This window comes from Apostichopus japonicus, chromosome 20 (genome assembly GCF_037975245.1).
Source record: "Apostichopus japonicus isolate 1M-3 chromosome 20, ASM3797524v1, whole genome shotgun sequence".
Lineage (NCBI taxonomy): Eukaryota > Metazoa > Echinodermata > Holothuroidea > Aspidochirotida > Stichopodidae > Apostichopus > Apostichopus japonicus.
Window position 1 is genome coordinate 32,965,858 of NC_092580.1, and position 25,559 is coordinate 32,991,416.

General features: G+C 36.7%; 2 protein-coding genes and 1 long non-coding RNA gene across 9 annotated transcripts in view; 1 reads left to right on the forward strand and 2 right to left on the reverse strand.

Annotated features, from left to right (window-relative positions):
• Positions 1-1,081: 1,081 nt before the first annotated feature.
• Positions 1,082-9,821, reverse strand: LOC139961831 (EF-hand calcium-binding domain-containing protein 12-like). Of its 3 annotated transcripts, none has more exons than XM_071961383.1 (10): positions 9,688-9,821; positions 8,822-9,162; positions 8,245-8,424; positions 7,417-7,464; positions 5,874-6,077; positions 5,036-5,189; positions 3,994-4,232; positions 3,123-3,321; positions 2,181-2,490; positions 1,082-1,442 (listed from the first exon to the last, which is right to left on the reverse strand). In XM_071961383.1, exons 2-10 carry the CDS (start codon positions 9,155-9,157, stop codon positions 1,175-1,177), a joined length of 1,938 nt encoding a protein of 645 aa, XP_071817484.1. In that variant the 5' UTR covers positions 9,158-9,162; positions 9,688-9,821; the 3' UTR covers positions 1,082-1,174. The 3 variants fall into 3 exon arrangements, with proteins under 3 accessions (XP_071817484.1, XP_071817483.1, XP_071817485.1); XM_071961382.1 differs by having other exon boundaries at positions 1,084-1,442; positions 9,647-9,801; XM_071961384.1 differs by lacking the exon at positions 7,417-7,464 and having other exon boundaries at positions 1,085-1,442; positions 9,647-9,801.
• Positions 9,822-9,946: 125 nt separating this feature from the next.
• LOC139961834 (uncharacterized) lies at positions 9,947-15,301 on the forward strand. 3 transcript variants are annotated; one of them, XR_011791037.1, is made up of 3 exons: positions 9,947-10,080; positions 11,202-11,275; positions 12,668-15,301. It is a non-coding gene; the product is annotated as an uncharacterized lncRNA (long non-coding RNA). The 3 variants fall into 3 exon arrangements; XR_011791038.1 differs by having other exon boundaries at positions 10,006-10,150; XR_011791039.1 differs by lacking the exon at positions 9,947-10,080 and adding an exon at positions 10,170-10,308.
• A 1,251-nt stretch (positions 15,302-16,552) lies between these two features.
• Positions 16,553-25,559, reverse strand: part of LOC139960985 (uncharacterized) — a 91,368-nt gene continuing 82,361 nt past the window's right edge. For all 3 annotated transcript variants that reach the window (XM_071959732.1, XM_071959735.1, XM_071959733.1), the window contains exons 16-21: positions 25,181-25,409; positions 24,552-24,839; positions 23,441-23,622; positions 22,994-23,173; positions 22,261-22,363; positions 16,553-21,815 (exon numbers count right to left, since the gene is read on the reverse strand). In XM_071959732.1, the coding sequence (XP_071815833.1) occupies positions 21,473-21,815; positions 22,261-22,363; positions 22,994-23,173; positions 23,441-23,622; positions 24,552-24,839; positions 25,181-25,409 (1,325 nt within the window). In that variant the 3' untranslated portion in view covers positions 16,553-21,472. The remainder of the gene's footprint in view (positions 21,816-22,260; positions 22,364-22,993; positions 23,174-23,440; positions 23,623-24,551; positions 24,840-25,180; positions 25,410-25,559) is intronic.

Sequence of the window (25,559 nt, forward strand, 5' to 3'; positions counted from 1 at the left end):
GCAATTTTGCAGCAAAAAGTGAACATCTGAATCTCTGTTATTATTTCTACACCACTTTTAAGTATTTTCAGGCTCATCAATAAAAGTGGCTGGTTTAACAAACAGAGGTCAGTTCCTCAGATGCAATACAAAATTGAATGTAAAAACATTAGACTTTTATGACCTGACAGAAATGCAAGACTGACTATGATTATAATGTTGCTGTAAGGTGTGACTGCTAATATGAGAGGGGAGAGGAAAACTGAGGACAGATCTCACACTGTTATTAGTTATACAGTAGGATATGAAACCTACATGTCAACAGCTACAGTATTAGACGCCTTATACAGAATAACGACAGTAGTTCAACATTGAGTTTACAGCGATATTATTCTCTCATTCTTCTCTTTTTAGAACGTTAAAATATGTGGAAATCATATAATTTACACAGCAGTGACTAAATGATTGCAAATCAGCTCATTTGAATGACAATTCCGATCTAAGCATATATTGGAGGTAATCATTACATGGTTACTACTGCAGTAATCAAGTCAACTACGTCTTTTGAATGTCATGTATATCGCTATGGCTACCACTGGTCCAAATGACTGCACCGCTCTGGCTCAGTTGATAAAATAATCCTTAGGCCTGAAAGTTGCTGACCTGTTTGCATTTAATTTAATCTCAAGAAGCATAATTAACAAAGCACCAATGAACGACAGTTAATTAATTGCTCCAAGAGCCCTGTAAAAAGTTTTCTCTACTTTTCCATAATCGCTCTGCACCGAATCACAAATCCATAATTTAGCAATTAATCAATATCTAACTGTTGGACCTTCAATAATACATGTACTTGTAAAATATGCCATATTAAAGTAAAGTATACCCCCTTAACTGCTTGACGCTATGTATGTATTGTTCTAGAACACACCTGTTATTAATCCTAAGCTCCTTTCTCGTACAATGTTTCTGAATAACATATACTTATAGCACACAGAAGTATACTGGCATAATCTTTCCCACCTAGTATCAACCCCCCCCCCCCCCCCATAAAAAACAACAATATATTAGAAAGAATTTGTTATAAACTATCAAATTTCTTTGGTATTTGATTTAAGACAAGCATAATATTGCACCTTAATAAATTCACACATATCTCTTCCCAACACAAAAGTCTTTCCATAAATTGTTCATTTCATTTATAGTCAATGTTGTAACATTTCCTGCTTTCTATACCCCCTGGCATCATGTAACCCCTATCGCTGATTGGCCACCATTTATCGTGATTGTGTTTCCCTGGATAAATCAGTTTTTGGGGTCGTCTGATCCTGTAGAGGCTATCGGTGGGGCGCCTTGAATGGTCGTCCATGCAGAGTTGTATTTTATCCAACAGATGTCCCGGCCAAAATGGATCCACCTCTTGTTCAGTTTCTCTCAACTTCACATACCTTTTTCCAAGATGGCTGGAAAACAACAACAAAAAGGATGCAGAAAATGAGAATTTGTAAATGACTAGATACACTTGGAATCTTGTTTTTTTCTTGAGTTCTCTTTCTCTATTTGTCTTAAATCTTTTGGAATATAAAAATGAATGCAATTATGTTTCATTTGATCATGTCTAACAACACGAAAATAAGCAAACTCTTTGACTTTACTCTTGTATTCTTTGCATAATTAGGATACAAATTTAAAATTTTAAGAGTAGTTGGACACAAAGGATTTAAGCAAACCTGTAGCTTCATTTCCACCAACCTAGCCTTTCTATACTGCTTCTATTCAAAACAGAAGGTGAAGCGAACGAGAAAGTATGGAGGTGGTTATAAAAACAGCAAAGAGGTATGAAATTAAATCTTAGGAATTTTGTAGTTTTATTCTGTGACTATACCCATCACCATTTGCACAAGATTGACATAAACCTTATGTTTGACTGGTACCATCAACTGTGCCTAGGTCCATACACTGGGTTTTGGCCTGACACTAATCCATCGGCTTCCACTGTTGTGCCTACTAATTATTGAATCATCACTGTGCCTGTACCATCTCCCAGCTGACCCTATGAACCATACCTCTGGCCCTAAAATGTATCAATTATTTACTCTTCTTGGTTATTTCTTGATAATTCCAATCAATCATTATATCTATTCAATGAATCAATGATCTATTGAACAGTCACATGAACTGATAAAGCGGCTATATCTCACCTTGTTAACCGCACGTAGTCCTCAAACGTCAACCAGGAATTGATCTTGGACCTCACCAGAGCTTTTCCAGTCGGTAAATTCTGCATCTCCACGTTGGGCTTGACGTCCTCTGCCTTCGGGAAAGAATGTTTGATTTCCATGACGGGCTCTCCGTCATCGTTGTAAAAGACCTTGTCAAAGTCCAGATCATCGTCTGGATTCTCAGGTGGCGCTGGAGGGTCTGCAAAGTGACAGGATAAAAGTCCCGGACCAGGAATGGCGATTCTTTTCCTTATCCTGCGATGAGGTTTATCTCCTGGATAAAGTAATGCTGTGAAAGAAAGTTAAAGAGAGAAAAAAAAAGACTGAATAAGCTTCAAAATATATCATATTACACATGAATGAAAACATTCCTGGTACTTGTGTCATGTGACGCATTGTACTAAATGAAGTTATTGTGTGTTAAGTGTGCAACACCTTGATGTACAACCTGTCTGTATGTATATATATATATATATATATGTGTAAGATGTCATTGAAATTTAATGAGATTGATCAATTGGTCCAAATCCAAAGGTTTGGTTCTGCTTATTTCACACTTTTGTTTTTTGCCTGTGTGTGTGTGCAATGTTTATGGTTGCATTGAGAGCTTGAGAGGCTACAAGTCATCTTGCAAATACCAGCTCTATGTTTCAGAAAGTTCTTAGTAATTCCCAGAAATTCTGCTCAAATTATTTTTAGAACCATATTCAAACTTGTTGTCGACCTGTGTCTTCCAAGCTATGTATTCTTGCAATGTATTCCATGTTTTTCAGAAGAAACTGAACTATAAATTAACCTTTATATGTTCCTGAATATGTTCCTCAAAACCTATTTGTGAATAAATAAATGAAATATATTTAGATTTCTCAATATCTGTACGTGAAAAAAATATATCACTGCAAAACTAAAGACGTTCCCTACCTCTCTCGAGTAAGTTAGGCGTTAAGGAAATCTCTCTGTCTTTACAAAGGCTGCACAGTTTGTAGTAATCCTTCAATCTTGCTTCTCGGAAACGATCGACATCTTCCCGCACGTCGTCACCTAGGGTTGATTTCAAGCTGTGTCTGTCCACAAAACGGTTTCCGGTTCGAACCTTGTCAACGTCTTTCCTGCGCCGTCCCTGCTCAGGATGAAGAAGAAGATGAAACAGTGATTAAGTGTCTTTGAATTTGGTACTTTTTGTTTGAGAATTACATACAGGATATCAAATTACTGTAGAGGCATCAATATATTGGTTGGTGTTTATCATTAGTTTCAATGGTTCTGTGATAATTCTATTTTTTTATGAATTAAGCACTGACCACCCCCATAGTCAAATAACAGTTTGGGTTGAAATTTGTGAAAGTTTACTGGTTTGTTAATGAAACCAGGAATATCTTGAAAAGATAATCCCAGTGCTAAAGATGGTTATCAAATGATTTCTTAAACCTGTAGTAATGTAATTACTACAGGAGTCTGTGACAAATTCTGATACAAGACAGATGTATGGGTATACCACTTAAAATTTCATGCAAAGATTTTGTAAATTTCAAAATTAACCTTGCACCTATTTTTGACCATTTTCAGATAATGCCTCGCTCAAATTATGATTTCAAATTGTAACTTGCTTCATCCATGTTTTCATCAGTCTTAAAAATTGATTATATTTTAAAACATTTTCTCAACCTGATATTTAAAACTCTTTTTTTTTTAAGAGTGGATCAAAGAAAATTATTTATGTATGTAACTCTATCCCCGACCACTAAATCAAATGCTACAGCTTGGTGGTAATAGAGGATCTTCATCACTTTACCCCTTTGGCAGAATGCCGTTCCCGTTTCCTCTTCTCAATCATGTCGTCTGGAGCTAGCTCTCGTCTCTCTGTGATGTCGATGGCCGGTACACTCAGGTACGAGGAATCTGACAGAGCTGACGAAGTACTGTAAAAGGACGTGTCTGAGACTGCTGATGCCACACGGCTCGGTCTCTCCGAATCTAGTAGTCTCTTTGAGGGGCTCGAAACAGACTCCATGATATCTCTAGCTCTTTGATCTGTGATAAAATATATGTTGGAAAGATGCATTATGAAAATAACAGTTGCCTTTTTGAAAACGGTGACTAATTTTGCAAACGATAAAGTTTTCCAATTTCCTATCATCCTTGCAGCAACTTGGTGATGACAAAGTTTTAACCAGAATGCAAAAATGCATTGTGGTTGATGTAACATGTGCCAAAAACAATAGGCTTCTTGTACTTAATGAGGTACTTTCATACATGATATATGAAATTGGTCTGACGTTCCCTTCTTGAGATATCGTGTTTACAAGGTTTTCATAACTTGAGCCCTGATGACCCCAAATGACCTTTGACCTCCACCAAAAACAATAGGCTTCTTGCACTCAATGTGGTACTATTATACATTAAATATTAAGTTGGTCCGACCTTCCCTTCTTTAGATATCGTGTTTACAAGGTTTTCACAATTTGACCCCTGGTGACCCCAAATAACCTCCACCAAATACAATAGGCTTCTTGTACTCAATGTGGCTTCTACACACTAATTATGAAATTTGTCTGAACTTGCCTTCTTGAGGTATCGTGTTTACAAGCTGGGCGTCACAAACACACACACACATACGCCATCATGAATGCATAGGTTAGGATTATCATCGAAACCAAAAAGGTGGGATCTGTCGTGTTGGGCTATACTATACTACAAACTTGAAGTGGAAAGAACAAATCTCTACGGAGATACTTAATTTTTAGCGAAACAATGTTACGGATGAACAAAATGACTTATTAAAGTGAAAATTGAAATCAAGGTAGCAATAAAGTGGTGAATATGTCATCACTTACCAAGACGGCTCTCAGCCTTAGCTTTCCTCCTTTCTCCCAACTTGAAGAATTTGATGCCATCAACAAACTCTCTAAAATCAATCTCTTCATTGGCATCCTTGTCCAGGTTATCGACTAATTCATCCAGCATGATGTCAGAGAGTGGGATTTTAGCCTAGATAAAAAAAAAACAGAAATGCTTAGACAGATGATCGAACACGAGTAAAAAATTGTAGAAGAAACCAACCTGAATAATGATCTAATGGTAAAGCTGAGATGCTTAGGACGAACCAAATCTAAACATTTTTGTAAATCATATTCTTGGCTAACTGCATGAACTAAATGCAGACATTTCATAGCTCGAAAAAGTAATTTGTAAATCAGGGGGTAACAGAAAGTGGAGAGGAGCCACTTTGTCATATAGGAAGAGTATCCACTTTTGTTCACAAAGGACTCATTTTTACATTGTAACCTTAGAAAATGTTTGGTGTCATTAATGGAGTGTGTACTACCTGTTTTGGTAAACTACGAGTAGAATTTTATTGAAAAGAGGGAGGAACCGGGAGCCACATTCCCTAAACTTCTTAAAAATACTGATAGGCATGTTTTCATACATTAGAACCTCTTTTTGTCACACATCTCACTAACGCCCGAAATCCCTCCCCCCCCCCACCCCAACTTAATTCCTCTCTCGCACACCTGTTGTAAATCATGTTGAAAATGAATCACAAAATTCAGAGTCAAGTGTGAGGGGCAAGGGGGGGGGGGGAGGAGATCCTCTATGACAAAGCAAAACCTTGTTAAGATACTGTAGGTTTTTCAACTGTGGAGAATTTATATTCCCAAGGGTTGAAGGTACCTCTTTGATGCAGTTTTTAAATTCTTGTCGAGTGATGCTCCAACTCTTATCCTTGTCTGCCTGCGCGAAGAGGTCAACAACTCTCAGTCTTCTCTCACTTAAGTGACGAGCGATTATTTTCACCGCCTCTGGTAGGTCGTAGACTAAATCTGGCTGTGGGCTTCGAGATGGAACAGCTAGACTTGTGATGGCTATATCATTGTCCTAAGTATTTATCAAACAGAGGGAAAGAAATATTAAATCACCAAAATTAAATGTAGGGTGAACCAATCGATAATTAAACCTTTCCTTTTGAAGGAAACTTTCTAATTATTGATTGATTGATTGATTTTTAGTGTCCCAAACTTTTGTCTGCTAACACCACTACACGATTACAATAAGTTATTTGCAAATCACTTTTATGACAGATAAACTAAATTAATATTCTCAGATAGAGCAAGAAAGGTATTATAAATGCAAACTTTGGACCTTCCTGTGGAAACATTTTGTAGTATTGTTGTTTTCGGTTTAAAAGTTTCAAAGATATATGAGATTTAAACGCCTTAAAGTAACTAAACAGTGAGTTACTGTGTATTTTTAAATTTATTTTTTATCAGATTTTTGATTACAGCAGAAGAGAACAGACTAAAAGCAACTTTCGAGAGTTTCATTTTTAACTACTCAATAATTTAGTGGTTAAACGTTAGCTTTCCTAACTTCACTGCCTTTGTATGAATCTAGAATTACTCCCATTGAAGCTCAGCAAAACCCTTGATCCAACACAGTGAACCATCTCAGACTTTGTTAAAACTTTCTGCCCTCTCTTAATTTCATAGTAAAACTGTACTTACACTGACTCATCAAAGCAAGCTTGTTTGCTCTCTCAATTTGTTAGCATTGATAGTAAATGAATATTTGACTAGGTAGTGCATACAATGGAAGACCAAACAATGAGAAACCCCCCAAAAAAAATTACAAATGAATGAGACAAAAAATGGGTGCAGACTTTGTCACATTAATATAGGAAATTTCATTATATTTCAACAAGAATGAAGAATCAGTTTGAGAATGTAACTGAAACTAACACAAAAAAAAACATGACATAAATTTCTTGTTATGTGAAAGAAAAACTTTATGCGAAAGTAAAGTATGAGGGATGGCAAGGGGGGGGGGGTGTGTCTGTGCCAATCTGGAAAGGCAGACAGGGTAATATTCCGTGCTATACTGTTTACAGAATCAGAATAACCTTGTAAAGCCAACAAACAGAATATTATAATTGTAAATACTACTGAACAGGCAAGTAGCAAGTATTGGATTCTGTTCAAAATGACCAAGATTTGTTTCTTGCCAAGTTTTCCAAGATATAATGTTACTTGTCCACCAAGAATTATGTATAATGAATGATTGAGAAAGGCAATTATTGTGCGAGAAATAGTTGACAACTTTGAAGGAAAGTGTTGTGTGTGCAACAAGGAAAAGCCACTATAAATACAAAAGAGACACCAAAAGAAGGCAATATTTCAATCATTGTGCAGTGCAGACCATCCTGATAAAGTCACAGTACCTCCTTAATTTCATCCAATATGGGTGACACTGATTTCATATCCATGGACTGGAATGGGCAAAGGAATGGAGAAACATTTATCATGTATCAAAAATAAAAGTAAATAATGTAGCAGACAAACAGGTGAGAATTTATAGCTTCAGGAGTGAGTACAAATACTGAGAATGGAATGCCAAATGTAAAATATTGTTTCTAACAGAATATTATGTTTAACAGCCATTGACTGCTAGTGGTTGAACAGGGAATCATTTATTGTTAAACCTTTACACATAGCCTTTATCAAGTCTTTGAAATATTGTTAACCATGAAGCTCTTAGAATATACTGTAAGATTCTGTCTACAAAAATTTGGGTCATTTTTGGCATACCAGTGAATTATGAGTAACTATGAATTTAGATAAATGATTCCCAGGACACAATATGACATAATGTTCAGCTAACATGAAGCTATTTTGTAATCTCAAGGGAAGATAAATGTTGAATGGTAAAGTTGTGTTTTATGCATGGAGGTCTCATCAGGTCCAGAATGGGATGAGGGTGGCAATGGTCTGGTTCCTTTCTTGAGGAATTGAATTGAGTGTCTTTGCTTAAATAGTATCAAGTGTCACTTAATCACTTCTGAGTTATACAACATACATGAAAATACAGCTGTTAACATTGATACTGCATTTTGAAAGGAATTAAGCATGCATCTAGGTGAAACTACTGTAAACCAAGAAACCAAGATCCCAAGGGAAACTATCCTCGTCTTCTGAGGAACAAGAAGTAAACAGTCACGGTACAAATTACAATTCCGTTGGGTAGCCTTATTCCAACCCTGTTGACGAACCTGTTCTATGTTTTGAATCTTTCTTTGTACAATTCTGTTGAGTACCCTCTGCTCCAAGATTGTAAGCTCTGGTTTTCCCTGGAGCCACTTCTCTCCCAGGCCCATTGTCTCTAATCCATTTCTCAACTTCACTCGAGTCTTCAGCCATCCTTTGTAATCTGCCATCTTCACATCTAATTCCTGACCAAAATAAGATCCATGGAAATGCATTAACATTACAGTTGGATGATGGAAATATCGCAGTGAAAAAATAAAATTAATACAAATTATTATGGAGTTGCAAGTTTCTTCTGGCTAAAAATCAAATACATATACAACTTAGTTTGTGGAAAGGAAGGAAACTGTCTAGAATCATGAGCAAATAGCCAACTATTTTATAATTACAGTTAGGGCAAGCTTCACATTCAATTGAGCCAATTAGTCATGCATTTAGCCAAGAATTAGACACATGAAGACAAACAATTATCAAATTAAACATAAAGTAAAATATAGTCTATTACTTTCACATTTTATGGGCAGAGCTATAAAAAAAATCAATATGCGATAGTAAAGGAAATAAGGAATGTGGTCTGTGTACCTTCTGATGAAGTTCCTGTGTTTCTTGTTTGCTTAGTATTCTCGGTTCTTCAGGCAAGAAGATCCTTTGACCCTCTGAAGAAGGTATCCGTGGAGACGATTGCACCATAATGTCAGTGTCTTTACCTTCCATATTGTTCATAGGTGGTGCAATAAATGTCCTTTTCCTTATCCTTGTTGAACCCCATATTTTCTTTGCCGTGGCAAAGACTTTGCTTTTATGCAAATCTCTGGCTTTGTAGTGCTTTAGCTGGTCTTTGATTGGGAGGAATTCCCAGCTTTCTGGGTTGAAGAGCCTCTTGAGGCCATAGTCAGACCACTCAACATCAACCATCATTAAAACTGTAAGAATAAATACAAAAACTATGAAGTATGCAAGGTTACTTTATTCAAAGTTTCTACCTTTTTTGGTAACATTTATTAAATACAGTAAATTTGGCCTTTTGTTAGTAATAAGCTTCAAGTTCAAAGCTTAGGGGTCTAACTCTAAGTGGAATGATACATGCTTTCCAACTTAAACTTCTAAGTTCTTCATTAGGCTGCATGAACTTGTGAGATCCACTTAAATATCAAAAGGTGTGCACAACATATGGACTCTTAATTGTATTTGAAATACCTGTATGTCTGAGTCTAACCATGACGGCGAGTATAGGTCCTCGACAAGGCGTACAGTAGCTACAGTATGCCATTTTTATGGACTAGGCATAGTCTAGGCCTACAATAACATGCCATGGTTAGACTGAGTGACATACTGTTACTGTGTTACTTTAAGGCATAGGCAAAAACTTGATCAAAATATATAACTAAAATGCAAAAAGTAATTTACCAAGTGACGTAATTCGAAGAGAAGATTTTACAGCAACCCACCAAGTTCAATATATTATGTAAGTCGTAACGTGTGCTACATCAAAACATAATACGACGAAGGTCCATGCTGACATACAAACAGTTATCAAAACAGGCTAGTTAATAAACTACTCGAAGACTAGTTTCGCGACACTTTATTTACACATAGTGTACGCCTATTTACATAAGTTGCTTTGGCGACCGCGCTACCACACAATCACCATTATTGTATTTCGTTCTAGCGTCCCCTATTTTAGACGGCAATTTCCAAGGTAGCGTAGTAAAATGTTCATTGAAACTATAGTACACAGTACGAATTATACTACCGTTAGAGCCTGTGAAAAACAATTGGCTTACTATTATACTGGTATTAGGCCTAGTACGAGCATCCGTTCACTGTTACTAAATCTTAACGTGAGTATTTTCGCAGTCAATTCAGCAGATATCGCACAATCGCATCTTTGAATAACTGGACAAACAAAAGGTGCAGCAAACCGTTAACGTTAGATCTAGGCCTAACTTAACGAAGGTTAACATCAGCTAGCCCTACAGTACTTACCCTGGCATTTGGAAACAACATTGCATATTTTGAACTTGAAGGTGTTTCAACCGACAGGCCGATTTACCTCTAATTTAAGAAAGGTTCAGACTTAAAAATTATAACGTAGGCCTAGGCCTAATTAATATTAAGCTTTTGTTCAAATACACACTTCTAAGAAGGTTGATAACCTTGCCTAGCTATGTAGGCTAGTGAGTTTTTACTCTAGGCCTAGTCTGAAGGCACTTTTATCTTTTGTTGTCATTCGTTTCCGTGTGAAGTTTTGTGAACTTTGTCATCCTTTGTAGATTGTGTACTTTGTGAGTGGGTTGGGGTTTGTTATTTACTGCAATAAATATCACTAAGGCCTGTAACTGTGTAAGTGTTAAAATAGGTCAAAGAGCGTTTGTTGCACTTTGTTCAATGTTTTTTACCCTTGAGGTCAATCGCAACAATAAAAAGAATGAAAAGTTGTTACGTTAGGCCCTTACCATAGTGTCTGCTTTGATGCCTATATTCGACTGATGAAAATTCAGTTAATGCCAAATCAGGATTTGTTGTCAAGAATTGCATTCAGTAGAAGGCTAGTACAGCTTCATAGTGACATTTATCTTGCTAGATTTGATACACCTTCAAAGAAATTTAATGGCCCTAGAGCAAGATTTTGGAATTACTTGGATACCACTGAAATATAAATTGTGATTCATAGAAGTTTGATAGTGCTTGCTTGATCATCCTCTAGCTAATTATTTTGGGGACAAAGATGATTTGCTGTTTTTTAAACAAGACTTATCCCTCACATACCATTCTGCCATATGTTGCTATTTTGTAGACAAAGATTTCTCCCTCCCATACCATTCATTCATAATTTGCTGTTTTGTAGACAAAGATTTCTCCCTCTCATACCATTTTGCCATTATTTGCTGTTTTCTAGACAAAGATTTATCCCTCCCATACCATTCTGCCATAATTTGCTGTTTCGTTGTTTAATTCGTAGGTTTTGAATCGTCCAAGAAGTCATCATGTGTTTCAAAGCTACCTGCCAGAAATGTAACAAGACCACATGGAAAGGTTAGTTCCAAGTTCATTCATGAATGAGTATTGCCCTAGAAATACAATAGTTATATCAGAACTGGCCACCTTAAGTGGGTCTTCTACTACTGCCCTTATGGAATCTCTGGTAATCTGTGTGGGACATCATGTACTTTGAAACTAACCTGACCATATTCAGGGATTTACTACATATCTTGCCAACAATGTTTAACAAGGGTAAATTGTGTACACTTGAACCACAGTGCTAGTCTTACAAATTCCCATTTAATAAGCATAGACATGTTTGATGTTAAAACATGAAAAACAACAGAGGACAAAGCCGTGCTTGGTAAGCTGCTGCTGGTATGGTTGTTTCTTACTTTCTATATTTCTTTCTATTCTTGAAAGAGGTAAATAAAAAAGGAAGAGAGGCTAGGGCTCATGGTTTGACCTTATAAACAGAATACATCAGTTATTTTATTATTTAAATCTAACTGAGGACTAATGTTGAGTTGCCTGGTTTTCATATTATCATTAAGGTTTAAAAACCAACCTGCCCACATTCTCAGTCTCTTCCAACGAACAGACAGTTTGCGATGATGAATATCAAATTAAAAATGGAAACAAATATGAAAATAATACTTAATCATAACAGGAGGGTGATATTTTTACCAGTGGTTTGTGAATGTTAGATTGTTAGATGAAAAGTTCAAAATTGTCAGTCTTTCATCCAGTACTATATCATTGTATGACCTTGGAGACACCCTACCTGTAAGTGTGTGTGGGTGGGTGTGTGTGTGTAAATAAAGTTATAATCATCAATAAGGCATTCGGGCTGGAATTATTTTATTTGCTTAGGGTGTAAATTCCAAGTGATTTGATTCTAGCCCTTTACTTCATCCAGCAGTCCCACTAAATTTAACAAACAAGTGGGTAAGGGTCGAAAGTATTTGGAACATGAAAGTGCTTAATCTGATAGGGAGAGAGCACAGTTGCTCATAGGAACATGTACAGAACTATTCTTCAGAAATGTAGGGAAGAGGAAGGAGGGGAGGAGGGTGGGGGTTGGGGGGGGGTTGGGAATGGGTAATGAAACACAGATTTAACTATTTAGTATTTATTGCAGACCCTCCAGAAGCAGCACCCAATATAAAATGACAGTTCGATATATAGTAGAGTATTTTCCAATAACAATGATGCTGGAGGGGGTGGGGGTGGGTTGGGGGTGTGGAGGGAGCTGGGCTGCCAAATGTATGAGTCCAGTAACATTGATGCTGGAGGGGGGTGGGGATGTGAAGGGAGCTATGCTGCCAAATGTATGAGTCCAGTAACATTGATGCTGGAGGGGGGTGGGGGTGGGTGGGGAATGTGGAGGGAGCTTGACCTCTAGCTGGAACATTGCAACATATTGCATTTGTTTGTTCTTTACAGGGTGTGGCAAACACATTGAGAGCGTGATGAAGGACGTCCCAGAAGACCAACGATGTACATGTCCTCGAGAATAACTCTCTCATAAATCAAATGATGAACACTTGGTGAAGATTATGAAATTTTAATAATTAGAAATGGGAGATATTGGTGGTGTTATGTTTTTCGCCTCTGGTAATTGAAGTTGGCTGTCCTTACTTTCGTCAGACCAATACTGTTTCACTTTAACACTGATATTATCTCATTATATACATATATACAGTATCTTCAAAGTCTGTTTTTGTTCTTAATTGCGTATATTTTCTTGCCTTCGTTAAAAGTAAGATGGAGCAAGTTTGTTTTCCTACAGACAATGGAGCTTTGTTAGGTTTACTCTCCACTAGTGATTTGCTAACATTGTTTGCTCTCTGTTAAACAGTCCTGATGTAAACAAGAAGAAATCTTGAGACAGTGTTTGATTATCAAATAAAGCCTTTATTTGTCCAGAATGGACCCTCTAAGGAATTTTACTTTTAAAGTTTGTGGAAGTTCTTGAATAACACAAATATTAATACTGTACCACTCTCAAGATTCCTTTGAGTGGTTTTAAGTGTGTTTGATGACAAGGACTATCATCTCAAGGCCACGCTAGTTGTACAACACAAAAGTTCATATCATTGTTAGCAATATATGCCCCATATATGCTAGAAAGTGATCTCATATATGCTAAAAAGTCTAGTTATGGTCACCCATGCTCTCTAACTTGAGCAAGAATTTTACTGCCAGTCTCTGGGTATTTTTTGCTGATTTAGGCAGAATTGTCTGATTCAACAATTCTCAAAGTTTCAAAATAAATTTTGAAAATGGTGTGAAACTACCAGATAGAACCTCAAGATTCTTACTTCCAGAATGTGAAGAGTAGTATGGAATGTTTTCTTTTCTGTTCAGTCTACCGTAGTACATCAGCAGATGGTCTTTCAATTTTACCCGCCTTTATATCTGAAATTGGTCAAGATATGCAGTAGGCAACATCACATACGACAGTTCATATTCATTGCTGATGTAGTATTTAATATCTTGTTTTTTCATAGAATTAACATAAATTCTTATGTGCCTTACTTTAGCAAACAGTATGTTCTGTTTATATTTTAATATATGCATTATTATCATTTTGTATCTTTTATCAGTGTTGGACAGGGGATGTTGGGGGGGGGGGGGGGTTGGCAGAGGGAGGAGTGCCATAGGCCAATGGCAACTGAAATAATATTTGCAAGGTTTAATCGGACTTGATGTATCCCAGCTAAGATTACTACCTCTGAAATACAATGACTTGTCAAACATGAATGAGGCTTAGGGTCATGTTAATTTACATATCATTTACATCAGGAAATGGTTTTACATCTACTGTACTGACATTGGTATCCATGGATACATGTTCTATAGGAAGTGGTGGGGTATATCTAAAAAAGCAAACATCTCAAGTACATTTGCATTATCATTAACTGACAAGTTTGTAGTGATTGTAAACAGTTGATAAGTATTAACCCATGACATTACATCTTTCATTTTACCAAGTTGGGTGGGTGGGAGCGGGGGGTGGGAATGGGATGTGGGATTGGAAAGGATGGTTGTATTTTTACTATTTGTGGAGGGCGTTGTGGTCAAGTGGTTAAGGCAGTGGACTGGTGATCTAAGGATTACAGGTTCGAGCCCTGGCCAGATCATTGCATTGTGTCCTTGGGCAAGGCACTTTATCTCCATTGCCTCACTTCACCCAGGTGTATAAATGGGGACTTGCGAGGTAACTTGTAAATATAGTTGCATGCGCCGGTTTCTGGCTGCACCCTATGGGAAGTCCCCCGGGGACACGTGGTTGTGGTACACTGTGGTGCCCCAGGAGAGATTGATTGAATTGCGCACACTTTGGTGTGAGGGTGTGACAAGTTACCAATGACCAAGGCTAATAGCGCCTTTGAACAATTTATGTTGACTTTGGCGCTATATAAATGTCTTCTGATTGATTGATTGATTATTGATCAGGAGTGTATGGAATAATTAATCTGGGGATTGCATAGTTACTATTATTGGGTATTTTGTTGTAAATGTTGACACTAAATTCTTGACTGGAGTATATGGCAAGGGTTGTAACAATTCATTTAATTCCATCCCATTTTATGATTGAGTTGATTCTTTTCTGGGTGATGTTCCCATAACATGTCCAATCCAGTCTGTGTGTCTCTGTTTGGTAGTATGTGGGTTAGGGTTGGGATGGGTGGGGGATGGGGGGGGAGGAGATCATCACCATATCTGTAAAGAGCATTTCATTGTGGGAAAGTCACCACTGTGACACACAAGCATGAGCGTTCAAACTCATTCATACATACTGTATGATTGGTTGATGTTTGTGAGTTATTACATAGCAGAATAGTAGATTCTTCCACAAATGCATTTTTCTTGTCACTGTTACAGTACTTAGTTAGCTGCAAGTATTTCAATGATTATATTCAAAGCTTTTCTCAATACTTTAAGATCTTTCAGATGTTATAATCTCACAATAAGTAAATTAGTAGTTTATTATTTCATACAGTAAACGAGGACCAGATACTTTATTCCTTTCTCATCGCATGGACTCAATAACATGACAAGAAAAAATTTCAATTTCTTCATGCTTTCTCTTTTTTCTTGGGTTTTTGGGGGAGGGGGGAGGGGGGGTAGTAGGGGAAGGTTGTCACAGAACCTTTGAAGTTTGCTTCCATCAAAGCTCTGCAGTACTAAATGTTTTGCCAGCACTGGTTTTGGTTAATGTATTTCAATAAAGTTTACAAGTTAAGAAAGATTTCTATGAGGTTGAACCTTAAGTACTTTAAGTCGTTCAGTTTGAAACTGACTGTGAAGATGTCACCTGACCAAACCATGTCTGTACTTAACTGGCTCCTCTCCTATCTAACTAGGGTATATCTATATATGGATACAGATGGCTGCTCTAGTTATCAGCAAGTTCTTTGCCCACTACAGAAATATTTATGCTTCACAAATCTTGATCAACCTATCAAAACAATTGTTGACCAAACTCAAAATGGTTCTTCACCACTACCTGGGAATTGATCAAACCTCAGAGACCCAACCCTCTACCCCTCCATCAATACCAGTAATTTTATGCAAGCATCCATCGATGTGTGGAAGATAGATACCCTACTTAAATACCTTTTCGTATTTCATGTAGAAAACAACATGTTACAGATGCTTAAATTGTCTCTTTGAAGGTAGAATAAGGGTGAAAGAACCATTCTATTTAGTGTCCCAGTTTATTCATCCCAAAATATGTAATAAGATAAAATCAAGCAAAGATGCTCAACAGTTATTTGATATTAAAACAAAATCCATGAAAATTGATCTGGTTTTGGATATCCATGCTGAAGCTAATTAAAATGTCTTCACAGAATTAACAAAGGCAATAAAACAGCTGCCATGCCCATATGTACACTTAAAGTTGACTCGCAGCTGCGTGTATTAATTCAGTTCATATTCTAAAACTCAAAGGTCAGTTTCAAGGTCAAAGTCTATTGTAAGCCACTGTATATTTCACCTTGTTTTCATTCAATTAACTATGCTGGTCTCAACCCTGATCAGTTAATTGAGATTTCCATTATTGAAATTCCTTTGATTTCTTCTTTAAATATCCAAAAACAGCTGGTTGAATGATTTCTCTGAACAAAACTAATTTGTTGTCAAGTAAAAGGTTAAGGTATATATAGATATGTATATTTTTATATATATATAATATATATACCTTAACCTTTTACTTGACACAACAAATTAGTTTTGTTCAGAAATACAGAAATACAGAACTTATTGATAAATAATTTATAGGATAGTCATACACTCATAGAATGAAGGAAAGAAGGTGGCTAATGTTTATTGCAAGAAGTCAAAATATTTATTGGTTCTCCCTGTCTCTCATTACTGGATCTTTCTGAAATAACATTAATAATCGTACAGATTCAAAGATTGGCTCCACACCTTATTGAATACACAAAAAGAATTACTATAAAATCGTTAAACACAAATAATAAAACATCACTCATCGTAGATTTTTTGGCATTCCTAGACTACAAATCTGTGAAACAAATATTTTAATAAAATATTTTAAGTTAGACCACAGAAAAAAAAGAAGGAAAAAAACAAAAAAGACTAGACTATTTAAATATGAACCTATGCATACATAGCAAGTAAGACAAAATAATGTAAACCACACACAAGATTTTATCAATATATATTATACTTCATTCTGTCCTCAATGCAAACTCAGGACCGTAAATCAGTTTTAGACATTGCTGCAAATTAGGTTGTTTTGCTCTTCAAAACTTAACTTCAAATCAGTTTGATTACTTGACAAAATCAGAACTGCAAAGAAACTATGAGGGAGGGGAGGAAGGGTGTCTGGATTGAGCAAAGACCAAAATTTAATTCTTAAAATTTAAACTTAAATTTAAAATTAAATTTAAACTCATGCATATTCATTAAGCATAGTGCAATGCATCATATAGCCCCAAGGCACTAAATTGGTGCATTATCTTACCAATATGTTTGAGTTTAACCACAGCAGCTAGGCATACACAAATTTGCAAAGTCCTCTTTGCATTCTGGTAAAGATTAAACCAATCTCTCTCAAGATCCTCAAAAGGTCAAAATGAATTTGACTCTCAACAAAAACATCCTTCTTGGAACAGAGCCAAGAAAAAGTGGATGTTATATGAGAGAATGAGGAGGGGAGGGGAAGTGGGTGGGAGGCAGGGAGAGAGGGTGTCGTTGAAATCAAAAGTAAATTTATAATGGAACTCAAACGCAACAGACAATTAGCCTCGCAGAAATTTAACGAGAAAGCATTTTTAATAACAGATTTATGAACATTCCAAAAATATATTCTTTTATTTTCAAAGAAATTGTAACTCTTTTTGTCAGGAAGACTGCTGGAATGAATCAAAGAACTGCTTGATCGCTTAACCGAAAAATATCTCCTCAAAATACAAACAAGATCTTTGCTCTTTGTTTGAATTTGGCTGCAAAATTCATTATCATTGTTGATGCTTTTGAGGGGTTATCTTGTGCAAGCTATAGAATTCATTTCACGTACGTAGTAATAAACAAATCAACATGTTGTGCAAAGCAAAGGCCTCTAAACTGGTCAATCCAGTCATTAAACAAAGAAGTACACCAACTTCTTATAATCATTTTTAATCATTTTTCATTTTAATCATTTTTCAAATTATTTTCCTTTCGTCTTCTCCTATAATTTTGTCTTTCTCTTACCGTCATCAACAGCGATGCTTTTATTATAAGCGTTCATTTTTCTGCTTATATATTGCTATATCAATATTCACATTACTTGTCACAATATTCACATTACTTATACTTGCATTAAGAAGTGATTTTTTTTGTGATCCTTTTTCTCTCATATTTTGAAGAATTTCTAGTTGAATACTTTCCGTAGTCTACTGCTAAAAGTTAAAGTAGATTGTATCCGTCTGAAGTTGAACAGCAACAGTTTATACAAATGTGGGGTTTCATTGTGAGGAGTTTTACCACTGTTTTGAATGTAGAAAGGCACATGCTAAAGTTTACACACACTTTCTTCACTTTTACCAAAGATAAAAAAACACATTAATACCCTAAAAGATGGAATTGATATTCCCCTTCAATGACTCAATATGAAAGGTCAAATATGAATTCTGGGTGATTTATATTTGATAGAGGAATGAATTATTCACACCATAGTAACAGAGCAAGTCCAGGCAATTTTCTAATGCTTTTACCATTCTCTACTGTATTCTAATAACAACAATACATCATGCTGAGAGTTTGAGGAATTCTGAAAAGTTATGGGAACAAAGTAGCCCAGGATATTCACAATGTCAGTATAAGTACGTAGAAGTGTGAAATGTACAGTATGCATAAACTTAGGGGCAGGAACCATTCCCACTAAAATGTGTAGTCAATACCTTTTCAAGGTCACTTCTGTAAGTACCATTCAACATTTTAAGGGCAAAACAAATATGCATTTTATTTTCAAAATGATATTATAGTATGATTGTAGAAATCCTCCAGGAAGAGTTTATTTACTTAAACCTTTTGAAGCCAAAGATGCATGTGAAGCCCATCTTCCAGTGATATATACCATTTGCCTTTTCTAAATTTAACAACAACTAAACACTTGTACAGCTAGACATTGCTAGAGTATTAAAGTAGTCAGTTGGTTAAGCTATTCAACCCCAAAGTCAATAGGTTTAACAACAAGGGTTACTTATTTACTTGAAAATCTGAGTGTGATCACTCATATGACCATAAAATACCACCAAATACATAGCCACACATATGACCACATATGTGATCATACATATGACCATAAATACCACCAAGTATATGCCCACACATATGACCACGTATGTTTACTTATCAGGTCTGCATACTGCATCCTCCAGAAGCTACAGTTTCTTGTAAACTATGTAACCAGTGATCACAGTTTTTCTTTTGCGGATAAAGTTTTCAAAAGACTTTGGAGAAAGAAGATGTAAATATATTACTCAAGAATTATGCATCAACTTTAGTTTTTTGTGTGAAACTACTTCAGTCAGAAAATTTCAGTTGCAAAATTATTTTGTCTTTTGGTACAAGTAAATTTAGAAATTCATTGGCATATTTTATCATATTTTTTTTGGCAAAGAGATGGAAGAAGTAATGTTACGTGTGTCGTCAGGAAATTTTTAACTGTGGTGTAATATTACAGTATATTGTGGTATTACAAATGTCAAATCATTTGATGGTCAATCTTTAAAAAGGCACAAAATGATTTAAACCTGGTCACATGGGTTTTGTGGTGTCATCCAGTATTCACCGTAAACACTAGACCACAGCCAAGAACAATGAAATGACATATTGAAAATACTTCATCAAAACTTTTCTACAAACATTTGATAAACTTTGGAGTAACTTTGATAGTTTTAAAAAACATGGATACCGATAGGTTTGAACCTAGCTTTCACTGATACCAAAAATGTAAACAAAGCTATTTAATGCATTTTGGTGTTTGTTCTACAGGGGAGAGTGTGATTGCAAATGTCGCATACATGAAAAAAATGAAACCTGATCAAATTCGAAATTGATAAAGGCAAGATGGCACTTAAAGGCTACAGTAATTAACTATCTATATTATTAAGAGAGATATATAGTAGGGATTTCCCCCTGAGGTCATCACTGTATCAATAATACAATAAATCATTACCATAACAATTAACATTTCAAACCATGGAGTAACAAAGTCATGAATATAGAAAAGTGGTAAGGACAAGTAGTGAATTTGGCTATGATTTTCGCAGAAAACTTGGTTATTTTGGTTGTGAGTATCAAAGTTTTAAAAATACCACATCAGTTGTGTATAAAATGAGAATAGCTAGAACGAGAACAGCTATCAAAGATCAAAGCTACAAAATTTAATTAGCTATAGTATACAATGCTTGTAGCTAAACCATGGACTATGAATATCTTTAAGCTGATATGCCTGGCGTTATCCCTTAATTCTTACTTTTACAGCTGCGTAAACTTATGATGGATTTGAAGAACTAATTTATACAAAATGGTTGTGAATACAATCTATTGCAAAGTATCTTGTAAGTGAACGTTTATGTGTTTAATACACATTCAAGAATTGAAATTGGAATACTTCCTCAATGCAAACTAGTATACCCTTGGGGGTAGGACAGAGTTAATTGTCATGCTGGATATAAACAAAAATATATACATCACATAGGGAAAAGAATATTGACCTACAATTGCATCCAAATATTAAATTGTGAATTTAGTTACATTTCATTTTACAAAGTGAATACTACAGAATGGATAAAATTTGTTATTAGTGGGGATAAATACATAAAGTGTGTGATCATTGTTAAAGTTATTGCACTGTACTAGCCTACGCAGTGAACCATATCAATCGTGGAATACAACAAACCCAGTCGTTTCTTATTGTGGTGGCGAGTTATGTGTAGGTCTGTTCTATACATATAATTCTATTCTCCTATATTGATAAAATGACCTTTGCAAAGAGCTAGGTAGATTATTTTGCAGCTGTGTGGATTTATCTTGCATATCCTCAGCAAAATTAAAACACTGACTGTCTTTGGGTTGTGTTTTAAACTGTCAGAAATATCTATTGTGTTCCTTCAAATAATTATCAATGGTATACACTATCTACAAACATCGTATGTTGGACACAGGACCAAACTATCTGATAATGATTTCAGCATCTTTAAAGAGTCTTATCATCTATGGCCAAAGGGCCTTAAGATGTCATTCAATATCACTCCAACAGAGTAACCCAAGACATAAATACCTTAGCTTAACGATGCTAGGGGATACCTGGGCCGGCCTGTCACACGAAAGATTCAATAGTCACATTTCTCCATGTCTGTGAATGTGTCACTGACCATAATATTTAACTGTTCTCTGAATAAACAATAACAATGCATACAAGAACAGTAACAGACCAGATTACAAATGACCTCTAACCAGTTTCTCTTTGTTGAATACATTCATTTCATATCTCCAGTATCTTTACCTCCTCTTGTAGGACTACCGGCATCTTCTTCTCTGTTTCTGTTCTATCCATGGGCCGCCTCTGGTTTATCATCTTCATCTCATTCCTACAATGACATACCCCATCTCCTGCACTGTTCATGATCTTAACACACATTCCCTTTAAAGCCAAACCCCTACCTCGACTCCATGCATCATGTTCATCCTTCCTTCCTTCCTTCCTTTTCTCTTTCTTGTCTATCAAACCGTCTCCTCCCAAACACTCCATATTGTATCATCTGCTGACATCTTTCTGTTACCTTTCGTAGGTGTCCCGTGGGGCATGGGCCGCGATATAGTCTGTTCTTTCTCCACTGTGCCGACGGGACCATTCTTCAGATTCTCACGGCCCGATTGATTTGATAGCCGAGAGGGGGCAAACTGTGAAGATCTGTTGTTATTTTGTCCGAATAGTTTTTCTTGTAATTGGATAAGTTCTTCTATACTAGATTGAGATTGTGAGCCGTTCAGTTGCAGCAACGATTCCATGATGTCTCGTTCCTCCGCTGGTGATGTTGGGATAGACTTAGATCCTGAAGAAGAGCTGAATGATGGAGAATGAATAAAACGTAAAACTATCGATGCAAAACTATCGATAATATCTCAGTTGAATAATAGCTGTGGGCACACTAACCATACCGACAGTAAGAGTTATGACTGTCGGCAGTATACTTGCCGTATGTTTCAAAAGCCCTGGTTTGCGTACAATAAAGACCATCGAACAGCATGGACAACTTCACAGTTAAAGGAAATATTCTCTTTACGAACATTATCTCTTCAAGAAAATGAAAACTTACGCTCCCCTTTCCCCCTACCACCCTTCACAAATTGATGAAGACATCTCTCATCAACCCAGGTTAATTTGCTGGAGAAGAGATGGCCTAAAAACCTTGAAAACCGTTTAAAGGAGGCAGGTGTAGTAGGCAGAAAGGTTCCTCAGGAGTAACTTATTGTCAGATCATTAAAGTTATTTTCAGAGTCAATCTTACCTTATTTTTGGTTTCTCTGCCACTGGTGGGGGTGATAGACTTGTTCTAGCAAATGCTGTACCAATTCTTCTTGGAATGAAAGATCGACTGTTCCTGTTGGATTCTGAAGAGAAAGAAGGAAAGAAAATATTTGCAACATGGATTGGTACATAAACAATCGAAGTTTGCACTTATTATACAAAGACTACTATTATTGTTGCAATGCATAGCATTAAAAGCCTTAAAGGTCTCACCCAACCAAACCCATCTAGTCCATGAGGTGTTTGACTTGATACCTACCAGTGCCAGCATATCCCTGTAACATCTGGCGTTTGGCAATGGCTGCAGCTTTATTGTTAGTTTTACTCTGGTCCATATTCTTATTCCTCTTCTGTATCTACCCGTATCCCTCACCCATCCCAACCCCTCTAGTATTTGACTAGATACCTACCAGTGCCAGCATATTCCTGTAACATCTGCCGTTTGGCCATGGCTGCAGCATTATTGTTAGTTCTACTCTGTTCCATATTGTTATTCCTCCTCAGTATCTAGCCGTATCCCTCACCCATCCCAACCCTTCTAGTTATTTGACTCGATACCTACCAGTGCCAGCATATTCCTGTAACATCTGTCGTTTGGCCATGGCTGCAGCATTATTGTTAGTTCTACTCTGTTCCATATTGTTATTCCTCCTCAGTATCTAGCCGTATCCCTCACCCATCCCAACCCCTCTAGTATTTGACTCGATACCTACCAGTGCCAGCATATTCCTGTAACATCTGCCGTTTGGCGATGGCTGCAGCTTTATTGCTGGTCCTATTCCGGTCCATACTTTTACTTCTTCTCGGTCTCCTGGTGTTGTTAGTACTGAGACTGTTCAGCTGGGACAGCGTTGCATTTACTCCTCGGAAAGTTGAAAAGTAGTCTTCTCTCTCTGAAATAAACAATAAAACTGTGATAAATTCTAAACAAAACATGCTTTACACAAATTTGATTACATTGGCACTTCCTCCACCAAAAAAATAAACAGGAATTTTACTCAAATTCCTGAAAAAAAGAACTATACTTCCTGATTTTATTTATGAAGCCCCCTCCAACCTCTTCCTCCCCTCCCCCTCCTCCCCCTCCCTCTCCCCACATCCTGGTACTCTTTGACATGCTCAATACTATGACATCCGCCTAAGTCCCTGCTTCTTCTTACCGTGTTCTGGAACCGGACAACCGGGAAAGACTGCTTTCTGTAAAAGAACATAGAGGGCAGTGTTGGCGACTTTATCTTTTTCCTTGGCTGGTACATCATCGGAGGTATTTCTCATCCCGCCTCGTTGCACGGCCTCCTCCACCATTGGAGCAAGAGAATGGTTCCACAACAGACACATCCACCTGCCAAAAGAAAATCATATATTAACTATTAAAGATTAAAAGTTAGATTACAATACTCATTTTCCTAACCTAATATAGGAGGACGGTAGGTACCAGAAACAGACATTCTGCAGTCTTGCTATTCCTTCTTCAGTATTTTAGTTAAAGTACTCAACTGTCGAATTGAAATGCAATGTTAATGTTCATTCAGTGTCAAATCATGGATGGCTGTTGCTGCACCCTCTCCAAAAATTCCCAAATTTTGTGTATGTTTGGAACACCATGAAATAAGCATATTCTGAAAATTTCAGTTGCATTGCTTCACAATTGGCCGATTTATCACACTTCGAAATTTCACAATGTGTTGTCACTGTGGCATTTTCTTGACATATGAGGTCTCCTTTCTCAGCAATTAAACATCCTACTACCTTTCTATTACAGCTGCCTATAGAGTCTATCCCATAAAACAGGAATATAAAAAATTAAGCTACAAAAATATTGTCTTGTGGAGTTAGGTCAACTTAAAAGTGCCAAAATATTCAAGTTTTGTATATTTCATGAAGAAATATGCTATTTTTAGTGATATGGTTATTATGTCTAGTACAAACAATACAAAATAATGATTAATGCTTTCCTATAATATATTTGCAACTATTTCATGCTGCGATTCAGCACGAGGAAGGGGTTTTGATGCCAACTGTTTACCAAAGTAACCATGTTAGAGCTGTCAGAGATTAATACTTTAATTATAAGTATAAAGTTCTTACACCTAAACAAATTTCAGGGTTCTAGCTTTTCTCAATATTAATTTATGAAGTTGTTAACTTGCTCTGATGTACAAAAGAGGTCCTCTTTGACAGCCAATAACTCAAAACGTGTCAGGTAGAAGGATGACATCTCTCTAGATCACATACTCTAGAAGGATGACACCTCTCTAAGGTCTCACTTACCGTCTAATTCCTTCGACCATGTCGGTGCCAAACGGACATGCGAAGAACTTCTTGGGTCCCAGAACCAGGTCCGGTAATCCCAGTCGCACCAGGGACTCATTGAAGCTGTGCCAAACCTGACAGACCCAGGTGATTGGTTCCAAGGAGCCATCTTCCAGGATGCTGCTCTTCTGACGATCTGCCAGAGTACGCAGGAGGTTTCTGGTAAGTAGACTGATGACAGGTTCTTGCTCCCAGTGAAGTCTAATCCAACGAAGATGTTGTTGAAGGGACAAATCAACGCTAGGCCTGCAGGGAGAGAAAGGGAGATGAAGAAAAGCACTTCAGGATATATTGGCAATGGATTTGGAAGTTTAAAGATTGAAGTCATAACCAATGTAATAAGATGAGTTGTTAATATCCTCTTATCACTGTTTATCCAGATCAGGATTGCATACCTGTACTGTTTATGGGTTTAAATCTACCACTCGTTGATAGTTTTGAACATACAAAATTATGTTAGACAGCTCGTAAAATATGACGAAAGTGGTTAGAAAGAAGGGGAGAAAACCATATGTGTTGCCCTCCCCTCTTCCCTTCAACCCCCCCCCCCCCATCCTCTGCTCCATATAAGAGATAAACAGACTTACCTAGCTCTATCCATAGCCCCAATGATGACACATTCTCTGTTCAGGATGTAGGAATTAGAGGAACCACTGTTGGGTACCTTGATGGGTGTTGGTGAGGTTGGGTGCTCCAATGATTGTAACAGGTCACCAAAGACCTCTGACATTGTAATCTTTTCTAAGCCATCTAGTATAAGTACAGGACAGCTTGGCTTTGGGTGGAATGTCATGTGACTTGTAGGAACCAAGAAACCTTTGAAAATGAAGAATATTAAACTTTCTTCAATTCCCTCAGTTTGCCATTGTTTATAATAAACAGAAAGTGTTTCTTTCATATTAATGAAAACTACCCAATGAATAAAATTAAGATAGCAACAAGCTATGACCAAATTACTATTAAATG

Bases quoted from the DNA above. Each gene is read 5' to 3' on its own strand.
- LOC139961831 (XM_071961383.1), bottom strand. From the start codon at position 9,157: ATGATGGTTGATGTTGAGTGGTCTGACTATGGCCTCAAGAGGCTCTTC. The intron at 4,233-5,035 runs GTAAGTGATGAC...ATTTTATCACAG, and splicing joins TAAGGCTGAGAGCCGTCTTG to ATCAAAGAGCTAGAGATATC. The intron at 3,322-3,993 runs GTAAAGTGATGA...CATCCTGAGCAG, and splicing joins AACGGCATTCTGCCAAAGGG to GGACGGCGCAGGAAAGACGT.